This window comes from Ornithodoros turicata, chromosome 7, assembly GCF_037126465.1.
Source record: "Ornithodoros turicata isolate Travis chromosome 7, ASM3712646v1, whole genome shotgun sequence".
NCBI lineage: Eukaryota > Metazoa > Arthropoda > Arachnida > Ixodida > Argasidae > Ornithodoros > Ornithodoros turicata.
This window is the reverse complement of record NC_088207.1, coordinates 49791803-49814990: the sequence shown is the minus strand read 5'-3', so window position 1 is coordinate 49814990 and position 23188 is coordinate 49791803. Positions and strand designations below refer to the sequence as shown.

Sequence of the window (23188 nt, the reverse complement as noted above, 5' to 3'; positions counted from 1 at the left end):
TCGTTCTCTCTCCTGATTCGTTGAAAGCGGGAGGCGTACGCCTTTTTTGTGACACTTATGCTGCTCATAATTGTCACAAAAAAACGCGTACGCCTCCAGTTTTCAACAAATCGGGGCAGATAACGATATCATTCCAAATGATGGTTGGCTAGGAGCGTGCAATGCGGTGAACTTCATTTCTAAGCGAGAGCGTTAAGCGGTGGGGTTCCGTTTTTCGATTGTTGTATGTACGAGAGACTACTTGCTTGTACACGACAGGCGGTGTCTTGCACAGACACTGCTTTCAGTCTTCCAGGGAAGATAACTCTTCAACATCTGTATAGTTTGAGTGGTTGATCCGCTGTTCCAGACCAATTATTTTGTGCGGCCTCATCACACACAGACAAACACCAAGGAATTCAATAGAGAGACACAAAACAGAAATGCAGAGCAAATGCATGTGCATTTATGCGTCAAGAAAGAGAGGGATTTTGTTCTTCTTGTTGTTCATGTCTGCCTGGCTTCTCAGAAGGCGCACTGAACAGTCTCGCCGCCGCAATCACTCTCAAAGTCGAGGCCGAATCCCTGTTGAAGGCTGTATCTGACAAACGCGACTGCGGGGTCGAAGCAGTCGGTCCCTGCAAATTTTGGCTTCACGCAATTCTCCACGTATCTGACGCCGCTGAAAGGGTGCAACAATTCAGTGCTCATTCAGTAAACCTGGTACGTACTGCCATATATACAGGGTGTTTTTTTTTTAATCCGTTATAGAATTTTTATTTTAAAAAGCCACGAAAAAGTGCGTCAGCTGTGCCGACGGAGGCTTACACCGGCGGGAAAGCGGTTTATTCCATGATAGGCAAGCCTGAGCGATGGGCAAGACACGTAAACAAGCACAAACACGAAGACACAGACACATGTCTTGCCCATCGCTCAGGCTTGCCTATCATGGAATTTATCCACCAGCTAGCCTGCATTTACGCCATTCTGTCAAAGCGATTTATCTGTCCCGCAGATCGGCACTTACTTACTTGAATCATCTCCATCGCTCCAAATCACGTAGGCCCTCTGGCGCGAAATGAGGGCTGTACCCCCTGCGTTCCCGGTCGCCGCGGTCTCGGCTTATTCACATACCAGAATTTGGGGGTGATATCTTAACGCAGGTGCGTGTTTCAGGATTTTTTAAACGTGGGATGGCTTTAAACTAGAATGTTCTCTCGTTTTGATCTCCCGCTTTTACCGCGAAATACCCTAATGAAAGAGTTCATTGAATTTTAACTAATTAGTCATCTTGTAATTGCTCACTTTCTTCGATTGGCCGTAGACCTCAACTGCAAAAAAAGCCGACATCTATGCTGTTCGCGTGGCTTTTTGTATAAAAATTCTGTACAGGATAAAAGAAAACACCCTATATAACTGCATGTAACAGTAGTGTTATAATGTTAGGACAGACACAGATATGAGAAGAAAAAAATTAGTTTCCCTCGCGTGCGCGGGACGTCATCCTCTGGTTAAGGGATGCTAGGCTGGACCTTGCAACGACTATAGAGGGACAGGACAAACACACGATACAATTAATTCGCGTGTTTGTCCTGTCCCTCTATAGTTATTACCCAGGCTCGGACTCTTCACAACATGGAGTTTGTCTGAATCTATGCCATATTCTGTGCATAGGATTTATCAGAAGCTATTTATCGTTTTTTCTATCGTATCGTCTTTTGCAGCGCGAGAGACAACAGTCTCGGCAGCGTTTTTTTTTTTTTAAGTCTGCGCATACAAAACGTATTGGGAGACAAGTTACCAGCACAATTTCTGGCGGATGGCGGGATCCGTGACATCGGTGTTCCTGTCGATCGCAACGTAGTATCCCAAAACACGCAGATCCTTTGCGCACGACTCAACGTGCTGAGACACAATGCCAGAGAAGGAACACTTTGGAGTAGCGACGGCTGCAAGACAAAAGAGGATTGCTGGAGCAGGCAGTTTCTTTATTCTATTCCCGTCGACATTTGTTCATCTTCGTCGTTATGCCGCTGTCACACGGACGTTTCGATGGCAGTCGAATTGAATGATAATCGGACGCTGCTACACGGCCACTTTTGATTACCATTAAAGTGGACGGTCAGATTACCATCACCGGAGGGAGACTCGTGCCCAGCTAGCAAGCAGGCCGTAAACAACAACAACAACAATAAATGGAGAGGTGATGATGACATGGGTACAACAAAACTTTGCAATAAAGCGGTAAAGTGAGTAAATACAATTAAGAAAGTACAAAATTATGTGTGATTTGCGCGGCCCGGTGTAATCAGGGTCCACTGCACCCGCTACGTCGCGCATGCCCAATGATTGGAGAAACCGTTTGCGGAGGCCAATTGGAGCGCGTTGGAAAAACGCCATCACCACGAAAATCACCATCTTTCATTCTGCGAGGAGAAATCTTTACACTTAGCGCCGCTGTAAAGCATGGAAAGACAATGCGCAACATTAACCTATTTTAGGCTTACCCACAAGGGCGCTAAAAGCGACGAAAAAGGCAACGACCTTCATGATGTGGCGTTACTGCTGGCGTTTGCGAGACTTCTGAAATTAAAAAAAAAAAAAAACGCACATCAGAACGAATTTAAAATGCCACATCATACATGACACGCACAAGCGATACACAATAAATGTCTACAATTGCACTTGCCCGGTGCAGGTTGCACTTGCCCGTGCTATAACTGGAATTGGCTTTATATATAGAACTCAGTCGTGACAGACTATGCGGTCTGCAATTGGCTCAAATTTTAAACAGCGCCGAGGAGGAGTGGAAATAGCGAACGCTATCGCATGTTGCCTCAAGGCTACAGACCGGAGTTGTTATCATACGCTGCCCCCCGACATGAAGGAAAATAAAGAATTCCGCTCTTGTGGTACTGTAACGGAAGCCAGCCAGACACTTGAAGTTCTCAGCTACAGCATCGTAACTCAGTAGCAAGTGACTTAACACTGCATCCATCATGCAAGATCCTTGCAAGTCCTTGTAAGTCCTTGCAAGTCCTTGGCGCAGAAAGACAGGCAACGTCTGAGTGAACAGCGCCAAGAAATGTTGCGCAATCTCACTAGGATTATATGGGTAGAAACGTATGCCACCCAGACAAGAAAGGAATTTTGCTATAAGAAGGACATGACCTAGAAATGTCCTTTGGCTTTTGTCAGGACTGGTTGCCTGAGCCGGGTGCTCAATAGCACGGGTGACGCTGAAGACGTCCGCAAAGTATGGGGCCTCAAGGCTAACTTCAGTATGGCCGGACTTCGCCACAACTCCAGCTTTAGGTGTACCTCAGGACTATGGTAAATGTAATTGTGTAAGGCTAACTAGCGAAATGCCACCAAAGAAAACCCTGGGGTGTCCTCTTTAGCACAACGTATGCTTGTCTTTGCATGTAGTCCTACAACAATATACACGGGCTAAAGATGAAGTAGTCATTTCATCTCCTTTTCGTAGGCCTCGGGACTGTGTGAGCGGAACCAACGGCGAACAATAGTCGAGCAGTAGTCAGTTCACTGGAGGACCCCCAGAAAAGCACCAACCAACTTGGTGTGTGTATATGGTGTCCCTCCGTTGTGGCCGGAGCTGGGGCTTCATATTCAGTTGATTTCGTTCGCAAGCTTACCATTTTATCAAGAGTCTCAGGTTCTGTGTCGGTGCTGGTGGCAACTGCCCCTCCACAGAAGTAATGTGAGGCGTAGAACGTTCTGATTTTGAGCACCGTCACAGGTACTCGGTAGTTTTCGACATACCTGCCCACGTTGGACAGCATTCTTCAACTGGAGAAGTCTAAAAACAGAGTGACCTACCCTCACACACGATGATATCGTTCTCTTTCCTGATTCGTGGAAAACGGGAAGCTTACGTCTTTTTGTGGCACTTTGGACGTATGTTAATTGCCACAAAATGCACCGCACGCACCGCTTTCGCCTCAAAATCAAAGACAACAACTGTATCGTTGGGCGATGTGGTAGCCGCAGAGAGCGTTACGCGGTGAGGTTCTGTTTTTCGTCTGTTGTGTGTACAAGAGACCAGATGCTTGTACATGCCAGCGGTGTCCTTCGGGGATGGGGCCTTTCAGTGTTCCAGGGAGGGTACCTCTTCAACGTCTGTAGTTTGAGTGGTTGATCCGCGATTCTATACCACGCACAGACAAACACCAAGGAATTCAATAGAGAGGCACAAAACGGAAATACAGAACAAATGCATGTACATTTATGCGTCAAGAAAGAGAGATACTTTGTTGTTCTTGTTGTTCGTGTCTGCCTGGCTTCTCAGAAGGCGCACTGAACAGCCTCGTCGCAGAGACTCCCAAAGTCGCGGCCACTTCCGAGTTCAAGGTTGTATCTGAGAAGTGCGACTGCGGGGCCGAAGCACTCGGTCCCTTCAAGTCTTGGCTTCAAGCAATTCTCCAAGTATCTCACACCGCTGAAATTGTGCAACAGTTCAGTGCTCATTCAGTAAACCTGCTACGTATTGCCACATATACAGGGTGTGTGTGTGTTTTTTTTTTCTTAAACCGTTATAGAATTTTTATTTTAAAAAGCCACGAAAAAGCGCATCACCATCGCCGACGGAGGCTTACCTCGGTGGGAAACCGGTTTATCCGGCCCGCAGGTCGGGGGTGCATGATGGGGTAACTTCGCCAATAATCCTGGCGGTTAGCGTGGTACAGGGAGCATCCCAATGAAGACTACTGAGGGATGCTCGCATGTTTTCTGTGGTGGGTAGTAGAGCCCTGCACGGGCCGACTTTTCCGGGCCCGACCCGGCCCGGCCGCATCGAAAAATGGCCCGGCCCGGCCCGGCCCGACCCGATGGCCCAGTGCATATAGAGCCATAACGCCACCATAAGAGCCATCATACGCATAATGCAGTGTCCCTTGCTTGTTTTTGCAACTACTATGCACAGGAATGACGCAAGCACGTGATGATGTCAACTAATAGTCCTCCATTGCGTGGAATTAGCTGCGTGACCCGGTCGAGCCTGACTCTCGGAAACATGGTTGTCGGCCCGGAGTTGGCGTATTTTGTCGGCCCGGAGCACACAGCCAATGACAAGCCCAGCCCGGCCCACGGACCGGGTTGGGGTCCGTGCCCGTGCAGGGCTCTAGTGGGTAGTCCTCTTCTCCCTCCCCTGGGTGCACCGAGACGCCACTTCAGAGCAGGCTGACCGCACCTTCCCCCTACATACCCCCCCCCCCCCCCCGCAGGTCGGCACTCACTCCAATATTCTCCACCGCTCCAAATCACGTGGCCCTCTGGCGTGAAATGAGGGCTGTATACCGTTCCAGGTCAGATACAACTCCAGTCCAGATAAAATTTTACAAATGATACGTGTTTGTCCTGTCCCTCTATAGTTGTTAACCAGGCTCGGACTCTTCACAACATGGAGTTTGTCTCCATCTATTCCATATTCTGTGCATAGGATTTATCAGAAACTATTTATCGGTCGAACCAGGAGAGAGACGTCTTTTGCAGCGCGAGAGACAACAGTCTCGGCAGCGTTTTTTGGAAATCCGCGCATACAAAACGTATTGGGAGAGACGTTACCAGCACAATTTCTGGCGCGTGGCGGGATCCGTGACATCGGTGTTGTCGTCGAACGCAACGTCGTATCCCAAACCAGGTAGATCCTTTGCGCATGACTCAACGTGCTCAGGCACGTTGTCAGACGTGGAACAGGCTAGAGTACCGACGGCTGCAAGTCAAAAGAGAATTGCTGGAGCAGGGAGCGTCATTATTCTCTTCCCGTCGACATTTGTTCATCTTCACCGTTATACCGCTGTCACACGGACGTTTCCATGGCAGTCGAATTGAATGATAATCGGACGCTGCTACACGGTCACTTCTGATTACCATGAAAGTGGATGGTCTGATGGTCATCACCGGAGGCAGTCTCGTGCCCAGCTAGCAAGCAGGCCGTGAACAACAACAACAACAAGAACAACAATAAATGAAGAGGTGATGATGACATGGGTACAACAAAAATGTGCAATAAAGCGGTAAAGTGAGTAAATACAATTAAGAGAGTACAAAATTATGTGTGATCTGCGCGATCCGTGTAATCGGGGCCCACTGCACCCGCAACGTCGCGCATGCGCAATGCACCCGGTGAGCCGTATGAAAGTTCGTCTGCGTCCGTGATACCAACGAAAAAGAAGCAAAATACAAACAAATAAACAGTAAAAACAGTATTAAGGTTACAAAATTATCTTTTGCACTCAGTTCTGCTTCTCTGTGCATCAATTCATGTTCATCCCGTAAAAGCTTCCAGGCGTGCCGCCATCTGACGTGTCAATCTTTCCATGCGCATCATATTGCCCGTGTAGCAGCGACCAATCATCAGTGAACATCGGATTGTCGGATGGTCATCGCTTTCGACGACCATTGAAGCGCCAGCGTGGCAAGGGTAGTAGACTTCATCTCTCAATGCACCTTTTCACACTCGCTTCGTATCCTAGCGGCTGTCCAGCGAAACATGCTCGGTGCGCATCAAAGCACATCCGGCGCCATCTATTGAATATGTAGGGAACCGCCTTCGGCGCCGTCAGGGTCATTGAGCATGCGCAGAAGCGTTGTGAAAAAGGTGCACTGTCTGATTGACAACTAATAATAATAATAATTGGGTGTTTACGTCGCGAGACAACTGAGATCATGAGCGACGCCACAGCGGTCGGTCTGTGGATTGCTTTTGCCCACCTGAGGGTTCTTTAACGTGCGATGAAAGCTCATCACACGGCACCCCGTATTTTAACGTCCCTCGCGGAAGACGGCGTGACTAAGCAACTTGTACCCTGCCACCAAGTTGCTGGCGTCCTCGGCCGGGTTCGAACCCGCGATCTCGGGATCAGTAGGCGAACACGCTACCAACTGAGCCACCGAGGCCGGTCTGATTGACAACGAAGACGGACAAACTGTGGCAATGTGATATTCGAATGCCACCGCGAACTACATCTCATATGTGTAGGGAGTCCTACTGAATTTATGTCTCTGCAATGCAGGTGTCCTACGATGTATTCTCCTAAAATATTGTGTTCCTGTATGACGCCCAAGCATCAAAAAGCCAATCTCTAGAAGTATGAAGTATGAGTATGAGAAGTAAGAAGTATGATGTCATATGGTATTTGCCAAGCAGTCTGGCAACATTGCTCTTGAGGAGCGAAAGACTCCATCACCTTGACACCAATGTGGTGGTGGTGGTGGTGTAAGTGAAGCTGCTTACCGAAGTCATGACACTTTGTGTACAAACCCTACCACTCTAAAAACAGAACTTCACCGCATAGCACTCTGAAGGCCAACCATTGCACAGAATGATACGTTTATCACTGTTGATTTGTTGAAAACGGGAAGCGTACGCCTTTTTGTGACGCGTATGAAGTTATACCGATTGTCACAAAAAGGCGTACGCTACGCGCTTTCCAAAATCAGCAGTGATAAAAGGTATCGTTCTGTGCTATGGTTGGCCTTTAACGTGCTATGCAGTGAAGCTTCGCTTTAAGAGTGTACACTCTAAAAACAGAACGTCACCGCATAGCACGCTTTGCGCCAACCATAGCCGCGAACGATAGGGTTATCGCTTCTGATTCGAAGAGAGAGGGGGGCGTACGCCTTTTTTTGTGTGCAATTATAATATATCCAAATTGCCACAAAAAGGCGTACGCCCCCCTCTCTCTTCGAATAAGAAGCGATAACCCAGTCATTCGTGGAAATGGTTTGCGCACACTCTGCTATGCGGTGAAGTTCTGTCTTTAGAGTGTAGGAGAAACGAGATTCCCACAACGTACGCATTCACTCTCCTTCTCAAGGAGCCCAAACAATACAGAGAGGCCTCCGATTGGTCTCCTCAAGCGATCTCCCGCTGTGATTGAAGGATTTTTTTTTTTTTCGGAGACCAATGAGAGAGCGCTGGGAAAACTCCATCACCACGAAAAATCACCATCTTTCATTCTGCGAGGAGAAATCTTTACACTTAGCGCCGTTGTAAAGCATGGAAAGACGATGCGCAACATTAACATAGTTTAGGCTTACCCACAAGGGCGCTAAAAGCGACGAAAAAGGCAACGACCTTCATGATGTGGCGTTTCTGCTGGCGTTTGCGACACTTCTGAAATTAAAAAAACGACGCACATCAGAACGAATTTAAAATGCCACATAAGACATGACACGCATAAGCGATACACAATAAATATCTACAATTGCACTTGCCCGTTGCAGCACTTGCGTAACACTTGCCCGTACTATAACAGGAAAATGGCTTTATATAGAAGTCAATCATGACAGACTACACGGTCTCTAATTGGCCCAAATTTACCAATGGAAACGGAAGGAAACGATATGTCCTGTTGTGGCAGCGCCGAAGAGGAGTGGAAATGACTCACACTATCGCATGTCACCGCACTACTCAAGGCTATAGATCGGAGTTTTTATCATACCCTGCCCCCGACATGAAGGAAAATAAAGAATTCAGCTCTCGTGGTACTGTAACGGAAGCGAGCCAGACACTTGAAGTTATCAACTATACAGCATCGTAACTCATTTGCAGGACTTAACACTGGATCCATCATGCACCCTCTGCAGTGCTTGGCGCAGAAAGACAGGTAACGTTAGAGTGAACCGCGCCAAGAAATGTTGCGCAATCTCACTAGGATTATGTGGGTAGAAATCCATGTCTCTCAGACACGAAAGGAGTTTTGCTATAAGGACATGAGCAAGAGATGTCCTTTGGCCTGTGTCATGACTCGTTGCCTGAGCTTTCAGCCGTGTGCCCTCAACAGCACTGATGACGCTGAAGACGTCCGCAAAGTATGGGGCCTCAAGGCTAACTTCAGTATGCTTGGTCTGCGCCATGCACTACTCCAGCTTTAGGTTTACCTCAGGACTACACTGTAAACGTGTAAGACGTGCTGCTGACGAAATACCACCAAATAAAAGTCTGGGGTGTCCTCCTTAGCAAAACGTATACTTGTCTTTGTATGTAGTCCTACAGCAATATACGTACAGGGGCTAAAGATAAAGTAGTCATTTCATCTCGTTATCGTAGGACTCAGGACAGTGGGAGTGGCACCAACGGCGAACAATAGTCGAGCAATAGTTGACTCATTGAAGATGAAGCCTGGGCACCAGTGATTTATCCAGACCCCCTATACCCCCTAACACCCCACAGAATCTGGGTGACATCCCCTAAAATTTTGTAAGATTACGCAATATTTCGTCAAAGAGCATAAAAATACACGGGAATAGCCTGCAAGTTGTGACGTGACCCCCTCCCAGTCAGTAGTTTATCCAGAATCGCAAACATTGCTTGTGCAGCGAAAAATTGGAGGGGGTGGGGCATTATTACAGCTATGTCGTAAAGACAACAGTTAAGGGTGTTTGTGTGTGTGTGGGGGGGGGGGGGGGGTCTGGATAAATCACTGCTCCATGCCGAGTCGGACACACCCCCATGGACGAGATTCTGGGTAAACGATATACATATTTGTTGATGCAGCCAAGAACACACGGACAACATAGAAGATAGGACAGGACACTGCAATCTGAATAAACCTCTGGTGAACACGGAGAACCACAAGAAAAGCACGAACCAACTTGGTGTTTGTCTTCTGTCCCTCCGTTGTGGCCCACACTCAGGCTTAATATTCAATTGATTTCGTTCACCAGATTGTCATTATTGCATCAATAGTCTCAGCTTCTGCATCGGTGCGGGCGGCGATTATCCTTCTGATGTTCCTTAGACTTCGAAAGAAAGCAAGGAAAATCCCCGGGCTATATTCCTATCCCCGGGCTAGTGTCAATCCAGAATAGCTTATGCAAGCATTCATTTCATCATCATGGACATGGCCACATATTTGGTGTAAATAGTGCTTAGGATCATTTCGCCCTCATGTGACCAAGTTGTATTTTGCGCCAAAATTTCATTACGTTTAACAAAATTTCATTACCTTTATTTTATTGAAACCGGTAATCGCCGTGTCATAAACTCGTAGATGGAGGTCAAGTCGCCGGTACCAAATTTCTTGAGCGTTTTAGGTATAAGCCAATTGTTATTCGTTACACTGGTATACGTTTTCAACCTGCTTTCATTGTGGGCAAACGGTGCATATCGATGAGTCTTGTCCAGTGTCCGCATTGCTAAGGGTAGGCAAGGCGGTCACTGGACTGGGGAGAGTAACACCAAACTTTCTTTTTTCCCGCCCCTACCTTGGAACAACAATGGCGGCCACAGCATGGATTGGTATGCTACGGCCGCCATTGTTGCTCCAAGGTCGCGGCAGCAAAGATCAGAGGATGGGGGTATTTTCCCCAATCCAGAGACTTTCCATGGTGCCTGTGGACGACATTTTCAGCTTTATAGTTTATTATATATTTATAGATATATATATAAGCACAGAAAACGTAAAGAAGGGATTCAGACGCCACGAAGGAGAGTTATAAAAATATTTTGTTACAAATAATTACGGGAGAGAACTCAGAGAGAACTCAAAGAACTCAGAGGAGACGTTTCAGCGACAGTGTCGCCTTCCACAGGACTGGGAAGGCGACGCTGTCTCCTAAAACTGTACGCCTTCGCACACTACTATACGCCATCGAAAGGTTTCCGCTGTTAATGAAAATGAATAACAAGATCGGGTTTCCGTTCCCGCTCGCGGGAAACTGTATGACTGCACAATACATCCGTTCTGATTAATGGTACTGATAGCGACTTAGTGGTGTAGGACGTTGAGTGTGGAATGTTACTTCAGAAAGCGAACTGGAAGCAGTCATTCGTCAAGGACCTTCAAATGGATTCAAAGTAAAATGCATCAGAACCAATATAGAATACGAAATTTGCTTTGTAATTTCTACGTTATGCGGGGTTCCACGAGGCTTCTATATTCAGCTCCGTAACGCAAAATGCCACTGCAGCAGACATCAAAACCTTCGTCAAAGATATCTCCATGCTCGAAAAGCATGCAATTTTATAGCTTGTGGATTTGCTTGCATGTATGGTGCCAATTACCTAGCCTATTCTTTCTTTTTATTCCTGTCTAGAATCTCTCTCTCTTTCTTCGTTATTCGACATTTACTGAATAACTAAATGTCGAATAACGAAAGTACATATATTATGCTCCGCAACCGTAAAATAAAAAGGAAAGAAACAGCAAAATAAATATCGTAAGATTTGTAACAGTCTTGCATTCCCCATTATGTTGAGTTCGCGCAGCGCAGTGACCAATGTAACATGTACTCCCAGGTCAGCTTTTCTACAATACAATACAAGGACGAGTGGAATTCGCAGGCTTAGCAGCTGGTGTAGGTCTTTCGAAATATTAGAATGTCGACGTTTTCTTTCTTTTCTTTTTTCTTTTTTTGTCACGATTTATGGGAGGAGAACGGAAGCAATCGGAATTTTCAAGTAACCTTTGAGCGTTTAATGCCCTACAACGTACGCATCATTCATGAGTATCGGATGCTTTTCTATTGTTTTGTCAAGTGGCAACGCGAAAAGACATGCTATTGAAGGAGCAATTCAAGTTATCTCTTCCTGCCATATAGCTTCCTATCTTCCTATTGACCAGAACCCGCGCTACTGAACTACCATACTGAGCGTGCGGCACCTCTCCTTTCAGAGGATGTCCTTACCGAGTCTGGCCACACTGTCGCTTTTTGTCAGATTCGATTTTGTATGCTGTAGAAGCCGAAAATCCGTGTAATTACACCCCCTTTGCTACACCGGTGACCATGAAATCTCTTGTGTTAACAACACTTTCAATTTTTCTTGGCCTATTTTTCATCTTCGTGGGATCTATGAAGGTTACTCCCAATATAAATCGGGAAATGCACCGCGAAATCGTACGTGCGCTTTGCTAGCCATTTGTTGAGATTCAAAGCTATTTTGTCATTTGGAGACTTTTGCTTCATCAAATTGGATACGTTAAAACTGTCATCCATGGAGTCCTACATGACTTTTTTTTCTTGTTTCTTTGATGTCTGCTTTTCGAGTGCTTGGTGTACAATGCTTACAAACGGGAAGATCGCACGATTGATGAAAACGCAAAATTGTTTGAGTAATTCCTCACTATTGGTGTGCAAGAGAACACTCGTCTGGCCTGCGTGTCTTTCTCGTTTTCCTCGAATAAGGTCAGACTCGCAAGTGTTCGCGGAAACTTACGATCAGGTTTTGTTGTTAGTGTACAGTAAGGTCGAATGCACCTATACAGTTCTATTGGGGTCATTATGTGCTCTGTTTCAGAGGCGAAACTTCGTGCAATACTCAAAAGTGTTTCCAACAACGAAATACATGGGCCTCAAGGTGAGCCCGAAATGGTACCGCCTTGTGGTTGGCTGGGCTGAAGTAGTGTGCGGCACTACCTTAGTTCTTGTTCCAGGTATGCAGTATTTTTGGACTAGAAGAGACTTCTTTTGCCATCATGGACCATCATTGTTTGTTACCCTTATTGACACAGATTAAGTGAGCCAAACCTGCATTTCAGTAGAGTTTTAAAATAAAGATTGTGCTGTTAGAACGATATAGCGTAGCACTCACTTGTGAACGTAGCGCAGCTTTAGTCTGTAGCACGTATGTCTTATGGAATAGGTATTTAAGCAACAGTGGTTCTGTATTAGCAATACATAGCCAAGAGTCTCTTTGTACAGTTTCTGAGAACCCACAAGGGAGGTAGGTCGACAACAGTCTGCGAGAACAGGAAAAGTGCAGGTCAGCTCCACATGATGTGAAGTGACGTAGCAATCTCAGCGTACATGGTCACTGTGGCATACGCTGATGAAAGTGGGGGCGAATTTTATGCGGCAAAATGATCTCTCGCAGTGATAGAACTAATCAACTAATCAATCGAGGAAACCAACGAGAGCCCACAGCACTTTGTGCCCTTCGCTTCTTGTGGAAGAGGAAAAGGGAAAGTGCACATAACAGTTGATTTCGCTCATAAACCACAAACGACTGTTTTTTTTGTTTTTTTTGTATTGGTTTCAAGGTAATGACACCTTTCCTTCCACGAGGGGAACGTTCCGAGCTTCAGTGCCCCTTTAAAGCATTTTTGCAAATAGCAGAAGACAGCGCACATTGAAACACACTTGTCGCATTGAACTAATTCTGCTTTCCTTTTCGAACTTTGTTGCAGGGAGGGTGAAACAAGTAGCCAATGTGGTCCTTCTCATTCTCATGTTGGGAGCCTTGTACACTCACGCTGCTCTCCAAGACAAGTTTGAGCGCATGGCTCCCTCAATCGTCTTCACTCTCATGTTGGGCTGCAGGCTCGTCGTCTACTACCAAGTTCGGCGTCGGCATCAAGCGGAGGAGTCTCGTAACATCGAGAAGACCGCGAAGCAAGATTAAGGATTATCGCCACATAGGAACTCAACATTTCGCACTCTGGGCCCTTGGAAGTCGCGCATTTAAGGGGGGCAAAGTGCAAACGGCAACATCGTCGCCCTTGAAAATACGAGCTACATCTGCAGATTGGTTTCGTCTAGCTTTGCAGAATTTTACAGCGCGGAACATTATTTCACACAGGTTTTTAGTTTTGTGTAGTAGGAAACGCAAGTAAGCACTACTTTGAGTTCTGCCTATGTGGCAACTACTCATGAGGTTGCCCACTATGATAGGTAGATAGATAGATAAATTTATTTCACACTCAAGGTGTTGGAAATCAGGGCAAAAAAGCCATGTGGCTTGACTAGGCCCTGACTCCCTTACATTACATTCAATACTTCATATAAACCAACAAAGAATAAAAATCCGTGCAGTCCTAATAACAAAAATACAACGTGCAACCAGAAAAACAAAAAAATTTTACAATAAAGAGCTGTTTCATATTATAATCTGACAAAGCAAAGATATCAATATCAATAGAAGCCAACATATTTAACAGGATGACGTCTTAATTATTTCAGTTTATTCCAGTCGCATTTCTCATAAAAGGGAAATGAAGGGAGAGAAATATCATGGAATGTCTTCCCCTCCCCTTCAGTTTATTCCAGTCATGTTTCTCATAAAAGGGAAATGAAGGGGCAGAAATATCATGGAATATCTTTCCATCCCCCTCTATTTTCTGTCACGTTTTCCTTGTTCCTCCCAAGTGCCGCTCGACCAATGATTTCTAAGTCATTTTGTGTAACCTCCGAAGTAGTATACGACAACGTGTGCAGGACAACGTGTTGGAAACACAGATTGTTGCTGTTATACAGGGTTGAGATTAATATGATTGCAAGAACAGAAACTGGTAGCTCTTGCATAAAGGAATGCAATGTCGTTCATTACCATTTCAAGTATGTAGTGTGATCTTGCCGGGTAACTTCACCGACTTCATGCTTCTATAGACATCAGACACGTTCACTCGGCGTGTCCAACCTTGGTTGTAGTTTGTAAGGGATGGTACCTTGCTTTCCAACAATGTTTGCCATTCATGCAACAGTTGCATTCGGACGGTTAGAGACCTTCCAGCATCCTCTACGGAGTAGAGAAACATGTTCCATTTCTTTGTACATATGCATTACAAGCAGCTCGTCCAATGCATGGGCTGATCGACATCTCGTACAATTTTTCAAGGTCTTAGATTGCGCGTTACTTCTTCTCTTCGCAATACAGGACTCCTCCAGTCATTGCATTTCTTTGCAGTAACTGAACTTAATCACCATTAACAAAATAACTCATTTATTATCGTCAGATAAGAAACGGATCTCAGACCAACAGTATTATCATGTCAGTTCAAGAACATCTCGTAGTGAACGATTTAGAATAGAATTTCCTTCGGCTTGTAGTGAGCAATGAGAAGGCAGACCTCTCGACTACTGTGACATATTTTTTTTAAGTTGCACAGGAACTTTCCAAACGTGGGTCAGTTTTTTGTTGTTTTATTTTTGGTTTATCTGTCAGCACACTTTTACTTAGAGAGTAGGCTAACACTGAGCCCAGTTGTACTGACATTGTTTGCTCATGACCAATTGCTTTTCATCATTTTTCAACTGAGCATCTCATTGGTGTATCACATCACAATCTTGCATGTGCCTTCTGATTTCAGTTTGTCTTCGATACCACCAAAAGCCTCCGGGAGAAACTTCGGGAGGTTTGTGCATGTAGCTAAGGTTTTTTGTTAGTATTTACTTATTTGTTTGTATGTATCGTGTGCTACTAGTCTTTTTGTGTGTAGAGCTTCTTCCAAGTGTTCACTCTATCCTTTGATTTGTGTAGCTTATTTAAATCTTTTTTTTTTTTTTTTTTTTAATGATCTAGTCACTTAAGCTGCTCAATTGTGTTTTAGTTCTAGAGGTGGCAATTTCGAGCATCCACGGCCATACATGAAGCAGTTGTGCTACACAGTAGATGCTTCTAGTAACCGCAAAACTTAATATATGCATGCACAATAGAATCCTAGTCAGGCAGTTCTCAGCCATTATTTGCACTGTAGCGTGTTGCAGCTTTCATAACAGACAATAAAAAGACACTTGTAGAAATGTTGGTCATCATATCTACTATGTATACTGTTTGTACCAATACACACAACTGAATCACAATACCCTTCTCTGTCCAACAGTGTGTGTGTATGCATTAACAGTACAGCACAATCATAAAGCAAACATAATGCCCGCTGTGTCTGTTTCATTCGGATGGCTGTTCATTTCTGTGATGTGGCACAGACATTTCGAAGTTATTGTGCTCAATGCAAAGCCTGAACACGTTAAATCCTGGCGTGATCTATTTATTTATTTATTTATTAGTGCCCACCAACGGAAAAACTGGATACACTGCCATAGCGATAGTGGATTAGTGCAGTGTTTCCAGCGCCTTATAAAGACAGGCAACGTATTACATTTTGTAAAGTAATCCCTTCTAGGTATCTGTACCGCTACCAGAACAGATTCCTATGTCGCCAGGTGACTGTGCCTGTCGAGACAGTTCCTCATCGATGCATGCCTTGAGCCAGCCTGACCAGACCTAGCTTCGCCAGAGCGCCCAATAGACACGTCGCTGAACCCTCGGACGCCACCAGAACTCTTGCCACCTTCTCGTCCCATCTTTGTCTCCTGTGGCACGACGCAGTTTTCAACCGACGGGTCGTTTCTTGTGGAGCCAAAGCACGGACGTTATGCATCGACCACGCAAGATCTGCTGCTTCTGTCGCCGCTAGTTTAACCACGTTGGCTGTCGTCCATGTTCGCGTAAACCCAAAGATACCGTTACCGTTGTCGTTTGCAAGCAAGACCAGCACTGTGGTCTGAATAGACCTCTACCCGAGAAATGTCGTCATATGACGTTGGTACACAGGTTGAAACCGAAACGCAATATATCGCATATCGCAAGGAGAGAGTTGGGTTCCGCGAATGGGCGCTTGTTCGCTGCATCCTATTGAAAGAAAAGTAGGACCGAAGGTCGCGTCCCTTTCAGGGACCATCGTAATCCCCTCAAGACCGTGGCATTCGGGCGCGACCTTGTTCATTCCTAGCTTCGAGCGTAGTTCAAGTCTACCAAGTCGGTGGCGCTCTGTGAACACTATGACGTCATTTGTTTACAAACAGGGAGATGTCTATTGCTTTCTTTCCCAAGTCGTCTAGTACCACTACGCCTTTCTGGAGGTGGTGTCCAAAAAAAGGAGTGACACTGTAGCGGCTGGTGGCTGTGGAAAAGTTGCTAGCCATCAAGACTCCAAAGGTTAAGGCGTCTATCTGTCAAATAGACCTCTCCCTGCTTGTAAACAAATGACGTCATAGTGTTCGACAGCGCCACCAATTTGGTAGAGTTAAACTACACTCGAAGCTAAGGGCGAACAAGGTCGCGCCCGAAAGCCACGGTCTTGGGTGGGATTACGATGGTCCCTGAAAGTGACGCGACATTCGGTCCTACTTTTCTTTCAAAAGGAGGCAGCGAACAAGTGCCCATTCGTGGAACCCAGCCCTCCCCTTCCGATTTGTTTCGGTTTCAGTCTGCCTACCAACGTCTTGACGACGTTTCTCGAGTAGAGGTCTATTAACCTATTAGATGTTTTCGTGGAAATGCGAGATAGCAGAATTTCCAGTTATTTAAATTCATGCTCTTCTTTAAATATACGTAAACGAGCACGTACGTTGAGATATAATTCACTAAATTTTGCTATGCAAATGTGTCGAAACCGAAACCACGCAATTTTCGGGCTCAGAAGGAGCACCTGGCTTTCGCGTCGGAGGGCCACGTGCTTTGTAGCGCTCGAGCTGATTGGAGTAGGCGCTGATCTGTTTTACGGCCATGTCACGTCGAGACTGGGAGGTACCCGCGTTCGAATCCTGGTGCCACAGCTGTGCTGTCTGGGGTTTTTCCTGGGTTTTTCTCAGAAGCTTTCAGACATATGTCGGCACAGTTCCCATAGAAGTCAGCCCAGGACGCGCATTCCCCCAGGCCGCCAGTCGTGACGTTGCCCAACTCTGTGAGGCCGAGAACGGCGAGCCCTCTCCCTGTTTGCAAACAAATGACGTCATAGTGTTCGACAGCGCCACCAATTTGGTAGAGTTGAAATATACGCTCGAAGTTAGAGGCGAACAAGGCCCGAGGTCTTGGAGGGGATTAGATGGTCCCTGAAAAGGATGCGACCTTCGGTCCTACTTTCCTTTCAATAGGAGGCAGCGAACAAGTACCCATTCGTGGAATCCAGCCCTCCCCCCCCCCCCCCGTATATATATATATATATATTATATCCTGTCTTATCTTATTATATCTTATATCCTGTTCCCTATATGCCTCCGTAGCGGAATGTGGCTTGTCACTTTCTTGCTCACTATGCTGCTGCGCATGCATAACTCGTCGACAAAAATAAGACAACGAATAATGTACGACGTTAATAATGGGAGGCAAAACAAACGCACATTTAATTTTCAATCGCATAATCACGCCATACATGATTGTGACAAAAAAAAAATAAAGGTGATACAACGAAATAAGACAATTCGGACGATAATGTTTTATCTTCCCACGCTTTGCCACCGAGGATTCTTCAGAGAGACCGCCTCCATGTCAACCATGCATAACTCCATTCCTATAAGCTGTGTTTGAAATATCTTTCAAGTTATGCACAGGGGCACAAGCAGTATCCCGAGAGCGTATCCTTGTGCTTGGCAATGACGCTTGTGGCGTGATCGTCTTTAGTGTCCTGTATCTTATGAAGACGAACTGACACCAGGGACGCCTGCGCCATGTTGTCCCGTGGCGCAGAGCTGCCTGTACTTGAGTTGACCGCCTTTGAACCATTCTTTAGGGAACCCTTCAACTCTACTGACAGAAGCTGCGGAGACATTTCTTTCCACAATCTTTCCATCCTTGAACCTGTTACAGATGATTTAACAGGAAAGAAAGAACCAATTTGCATGCTCTGTGCTCTCTGTAGCTCTGCTGGGCTAACCACACGTGGAACTGGTTCGTCTGCCAATTTTGAAGGAAGTGTACGGTTTAAGACTGTCGTATCTGTACTGTTCAGCAACTCTTCCAGAGTTCTGTTTCCTATTCCGTTGAGTAGCGACGCGCCCTTCGTAGCGTTATTCACGTCCAGAATCAGAGCTCCTGGTTTCAAATCTTTCGAGGTGGTCTGTTTGAGAGGCGCAAGCGGACCCTTGGTCTGGTTCAGTAACCTCGAACCATCGATGCCCACGGAGCCGTTTTTAAATTGGAAGAACCGACCCGGAGTATTCAAGACGTTCTGCAACTTGTCCGCTGGAACTAGTCTAGGGATGAGGACAAGCTTTCTGGATGACTGAGGAGGACGCTGTGGTGTCCTGAGTGGCGTCCTTCTCCCTGGTGCGGCTGGTGAAGAGGGCCTTGTGCCGTCCAGGGCGTTTCCAGTGTCGCTAGGAAGGTACTGAGGTTTTGCACGCCTGCTGCTCTTTCTTGCCGTTGCAAGGACCAAAGTTGTGTTAGATGGCGCTCTCCATCTAAGCCGGGAGGAGTTACGCATCGTGTTGAGATGGTAGAGACTGGGTGCCTGAGTGCAGTCAAATCCGTACCACCAGTCACAGACGAAGTTCTTTTGGTTAAAAATAGTGCCGTTAGCACAGACGAAACTTGAGTTCCTACCATCTGGAAGACAGTTGTGATAGACCTGGAAGAGACGAACGTCTTCTTTAGCGAACAGCATCGACATGATGATGATGATGATGATGTCTATACACTATATAAATGAACGGTTTACTGCTTGGATGAAGAGCTATCTGTGACATCCGACCTATCAGACACAATGCCGGTAAAATTTACGGATTAACGCAGTCGTTGTAGCCATAGGCGGAGAGTTTTCAATCTGCCGGAGGGGGCCGGGGCACACCTTCCCCCATTTTTTATGTTTTTTTTTTTCTTCTTCTTTATGCACAGAGGTCGGGCAGGTTGTCAGGAATTGTGTGGCCGATTTTTACGGGATTTTCATGATCACTCGCATGAAACACGCGATTCTTAGGATATCCCTCGAAACTTTCATCTTGAGTGTCACATGGGTAGCCTTCCCGGAGGGGGCCTGTCAGGCCACCAAGCCCCCCCCCCCCCCCCCCCCCCCCACCTCCGCAGTCGGCGCCTATGGTTTCCAATGTAGCTCTAGCTGGAGATTACCGTTTGTGGATTTGACCACAAAACTCTGACCGCTAGGATTTTTATAAACTTTCGGTCTAAAAGTACAACGCGTAATGAACAATGTTCAGGGGTCGTTGACTGTGTTACGCGCAGAGCTTCGCAAATGCAGTACCGCCTCCTGACAGGCGCTGTATACTTATCAACTCCAGCGTTGTCTGATTTCAATGTCTAGGCCGTCATATATCGGTGTCAAGCAGCTAACTGTGCATCTCAGCTATATGTCTAACCGTGATGTATATTTCAAAATGCGTTGCCCAGTTAATTATTCATTTTTCCTCCATAGGCGACTTGGATAGATGATCGAACATGGACCAAGCGTCCCGTTCACGTATACCATTATTTTCAAATCGCACTAATGGTTGAACATAATACCCAAATGACCAAATCTTTGATGCGGTTTCTCACATACCTGGCACCCAGTTTCCACATCAGCGAAGTACCCCGTGAAAAGCTGGTCTCTGCAACGGAATGATGTTTTTTGAGGACCTGCAAATGATGGGGTATTCCAGCGGTGGTCGGGTTTCCTGTTTCCTCTACTAGCCGACGATTCCTGGAAATGAAGATGTGACATTTTATCAACGGTATGCCCACAATGAATGATGGAAGTCGGGGCAGTAGGCATCATTTCGTGCAACGATCTCTCTTCCTGCATTGTCTAAATGGGCCAAAGTCGATTCGTTTGCATTTTGCTTATGTAAAGCTCCAAGGCTGGCAGTGCAGCCATGTAGTACAGGAAAATGCACGCGCATGTATTTGTCTCTAATCCTTTTAACCTTGACGTCGACGACGATACTTACATCCAGGCACTGCATGTTTGAAGTACTTCCCTTTACAAAAGTGAACACTTTGGTGGACAAATAATCACGAGGCACGCGTGAGGCTACATAAATATGCTATGGGGTAAGAAATTGTACTTACTCGGTACCCCCTCAGTTACATGTATGCAAGGGTCATGCAAACGTGAGAGTGAACTTACATTTCCTTGACTGCAGCATAGTGGCACGAAGCCTGCAAAATATGTCTCATCAGATTTCATTTCCGTCAATAGTTTATCGGGCCGCGTGACAGTGACGACATGGCCAAAAATTTACTACAACGAAGCCCTGTAAAGCTACCGCACGCATTTAGCTAACAATTCGAACAAGCAGTAGAAAAGTTTGCTCCATCCTTGATAGAACGTCAGAGGAAGGAGAACACACCGACAACCAGATTCGATGCCGAAATCCGAGCCTGAGCCACCTCCCAGTTTCGGCGTGGGGAAGGCGATAATCTTGGCCACTGAGACGATTGGCACTCAGCAAACACAACAGTTCATTGGATGGTATAGATGTTACGTGAAAGGCAAAAATAGTAAACTCTGCAAGTCGAATTCATGATACCGAAACCCCGAGTCGAGAGACAAGTAGAGTTGCTGCTTAGCCATCCTTTCACTACAAATCGAATGTGTGAGCCTCTAATACATAATATTGTGAAGATACGACAATGTCAGTGGTCACGTGCAGTTAGCAGGCGTACAACATCAACGCAAGCGTTACGTAACGTGTACTTTCGCTTCACGCTTTTGTCTCACCATGTGATACTGAAGGCGATAAAGGAACAATCGACCAAAAGCGGGTACAAAAAGCCGCTTCTTACCCATTGTCAGCGGAAGCAGGAAGAGGCAGAGAAGCATCTTGAAACCGTGTGGAACCGTCGTACGTCGCGCCGGGTCGCATAGTGAGAAAGTGGACTGATTGTCGTTGACCAGTAGGCGACCCTCTCCGCCCGCCCTGGTAGAAGTCCTTTCCCATCCCCCACGCACCGGACAGGACAGTCTCCATGTGACATACATTCATTCTCAATGTCACTCATAAATCATCCGTATTTTATGAATGATGTGATCCTTTGCGGAGCACACCCAGCAGGGCATGTCAAAAATTGTTGCAGAGCAGGGTATAGGTGGTTCGGAGATGTTGCTGCATTACGCGTGCTGCCTTCGCAAGTACAGGGCATGAGATAATCGCCAGACACTCGCGTTGTATCTAATGAAAAGGCCATTAGGTCATTAAAAACTTGCATGGATGGGCTGTTTCTTCCAGCGTACTTTGGTGAATATACACTATTGAAATAAACACTGCGTATGAAATGATGCCTCACGAAGTGTCTCCGGTGTTCCGTCTCTTTCTTTTGGTTATGCGTGCTTCTATTAGACTATTGCGCTGTTCACTTTTTTCACAATCTGACATAAATGATGCTCGTAAGACCGCTGTGGGAAAGTTCGCTTCAGTTACGGAGTTACAGCTATTTCGAACACAATTTTCCTCTTGCGCTGCTCCTTGTACTTCCTTCCTGGTGGGAGACGAAGAAACGTTCCTTGTATGTTTTTGGAAGGCAGATGATACACAGTATTCTGTGCACCTTTCTGGTGCAAATCTCTTGTCCTGTGGCACACACCTCTGTGATGCAAGTTTCACGCCATAGAGAAAACCTTATAAATGACGTACAAAAAACACCACAAATGGTATATTCTGCAACAACTTCAAAGGTCACTCTACAGAAGACACAATTTCAGGGGCCGTACTCCATACACCCGTTTCAGGTGAGCCTTCTACAAACACATTTTCCAACACTGTTATAAGAGGATAAAAAAAATTGTTTACCAACGAAGACACTTCTTTTGCACGCAGAAACAGGTTAAAACATTGAAGAAAAAAAAAAGGAAAAAGGACGTCTGATATGTAATATTTAACACCGAAGCCAAAATGTGTGATTAACATCTTGCGCAAATTCTGAGAAATATTAAGATAAATTGATGTGCAGTATATTGGTTATTGTATTCAAGATACGTCGACTGCGCTGTAAACCAAGTGAACGTACTTTATCAGGTAAGACAATGTGTTACTGTGAGGAACGTTCCATCACGTCCGATAGTTGTCGACTTCTATTATGAAATTTGCCACAAAACACTTCAAATGGTTTTACAACGACTTTTTTACCCTTGACGTGTTTACCCATTGCCGTGGCATGAACCCGAAGGTATCCAGTTGTATTTATGGTTCACTGTTCCTGCTTCACGTGATAGCACTTTCCTAGGTCGAAAAACAAGGCTGCTTAGCAAACAATAGGGCTTCAAAAACCAATTTCAAGTTGGTCATCGACGCGCAACCAGCAGCCTTACATTTTCGCTGCCTTTCTTTCACGCGAGAAAACAATCATTTGCGACATTTATTTTATCGAATAACATGACAAATAGTGCTTTATTGCATTTGTCTGTGAGGAATCAGTAATTTTGTAGGTGCGTATTACGGCTAGGCGGACATACTGTCGAAGTGAGCAGGCATGTAACTATAACTAGTACAAAAAAATCACAAAATTCATCAATTATCGTTTCAATTAAAAGCTCCGGAGAAATGTGAGATAGCAGAAATGGAGCCAGCCATGACAAAGGCCATCCTCTCTTGTTTATAAAAAACAAAAGAAAAACAAGAATCCTTAAACGAGTACGTGTTTTGGTATATCCATCACCAAATATTGTTATGCACATGATCCGAATCTGAAACAAGCGCCACACGCATCGTTAGGGGGGAGGGGGTAAGGCAACCGCTTTAGGCCCCACGCTTGCAT

The 23188-nt window shown here is 45.8% G+C and overlaps 3 protein-coding genes across 3 annotated transcripts; 1 reads left to right on the top strand and 2 right to left on the bottom strand.

The window, feature by feature from the left end:
- Nucleotides 1–423: 423 nt before the first annotated feature.
- On the bottom strand, nucleotides 424–8412 carry LOC135401425 (uncharacterized). Its single transcript, XM_064633834.1, has 5 exons — nucleotides 8324–8412; nucleotides 8218–8249; nucleotides 8041–8116; nucleotides 5563–5710; nucleotides 424–661 (listed from the first exon to the last, which is right to left on the bottom strand). The coding sequence occupies exons 3-5, from the start codon at nucleotides 8081–8083 to the stop codon at nucleotides 505–507; spliced, it is 348 nt and encodes a 115-aa protein (XP_064489904.1). The 5' UTR covers nucleotides 8084–8116; nucleotides 8218–8249; nucleotides 8324–8412; the 3' UTR covers nucleotides 424–504.
- A 3217-nt stretch (nucleotides 8413–11629) lies between these two features.
- On the top strand, nucleotides 11630–15595 carry LOC135401424 (novel acetylcholine receptor chaperone-like). Its single transcript, XM_064633833.1, has 3 exons — nucleotides 11630–11841; nucleotides 12242–12377; nucleotides 13131–15595. The coding sequence occupies exons 1-3, from the start codon at nucleotides 11731–11733 to the stop codon at nucleotides 13343–13345; spliced, it is 462 nt and encodes a 153-aa protein (XP_064489903.1). The 5' UTR covers nucleotides 11630–11730; the 3' UTR covers nucleotides 13346–15595.
- A 2238-nt stretch (nucleotides 15596–17833) lies between these two features.
- Nucleotides 17834–20397, bottom strand: LOC135400632 (uncharacterized). Its single transcript, XM_064632462.1, has 3 exons — nucleotides 20383–20397; nucleotides 19995–20135; nucleotides 17834–19067 (listed from the first exon to the last, which is right to left on the bottom strand). Exons 1-3 carry the CDS (start codon nucleotides 20395–20397, stop codon nucleotides 18042–18044), a joined length of 1182 nt encoding a protein of 393 aa, XP_064488532.1. The 3' UTR covers nucleotides 17834–18041.
- Between the last annotated feature and the right edge of the window lie 2791 nt (nucleotides 20398–23188).

Coding starts and splice junctions, on each gene's coding strand:
- LOC135401425 (XM_064633834.1), bottom strand. CDS start 8,083: ATGAAGGTCGTTGCCTTTTTCGTCGCTTTTAGCGCCCTTGTGG. Junction 5,711..8,040: donor CGCTTTTAGCGCCCTTGTGG/GTAAGCCTAAAC, acceptor TTTGACTTGCAG/CCGTCGGTACTCTAGCCTGT. Junction 662..5,562: donor ACGCGCCAGAAATTGTGCTG/GTAACGTCTCTC, acceptor GCACCCTTTCAG/CGGCGTCAGATACGTGGAGA.
- LOC135401424 (XM_064633833.1), top strand. CDS start 11,731: ATGAAATCTCTTGTGTTAACAACACTTTCAATTTTTCTTGGCCTATTT. Junction 11,842..12,241: donor GGGAAATGCACCGCGAAATC/GTACGTGCGCTT, acceptor GCTCTGTTTCAG/AGGCGAAACTTCGTGCAATA. Junction 12,378..13,130: donor TACCTTAGTTCTTGTTCCAG/GTATGCAGTATT, acceptor ACTTTGTTGCAG/GGAGGGTGAAACAAGTAGCC.
- LOC135400632 (XM_064632462.1), bottom strand. Junction 19,068..19,994: donor ATGTGGAAACTGGGTGCCAG/GTATGTGAGAAA, acceptor CGTCTCTTCCAG/GTCTATCACAACTGTCTTCC.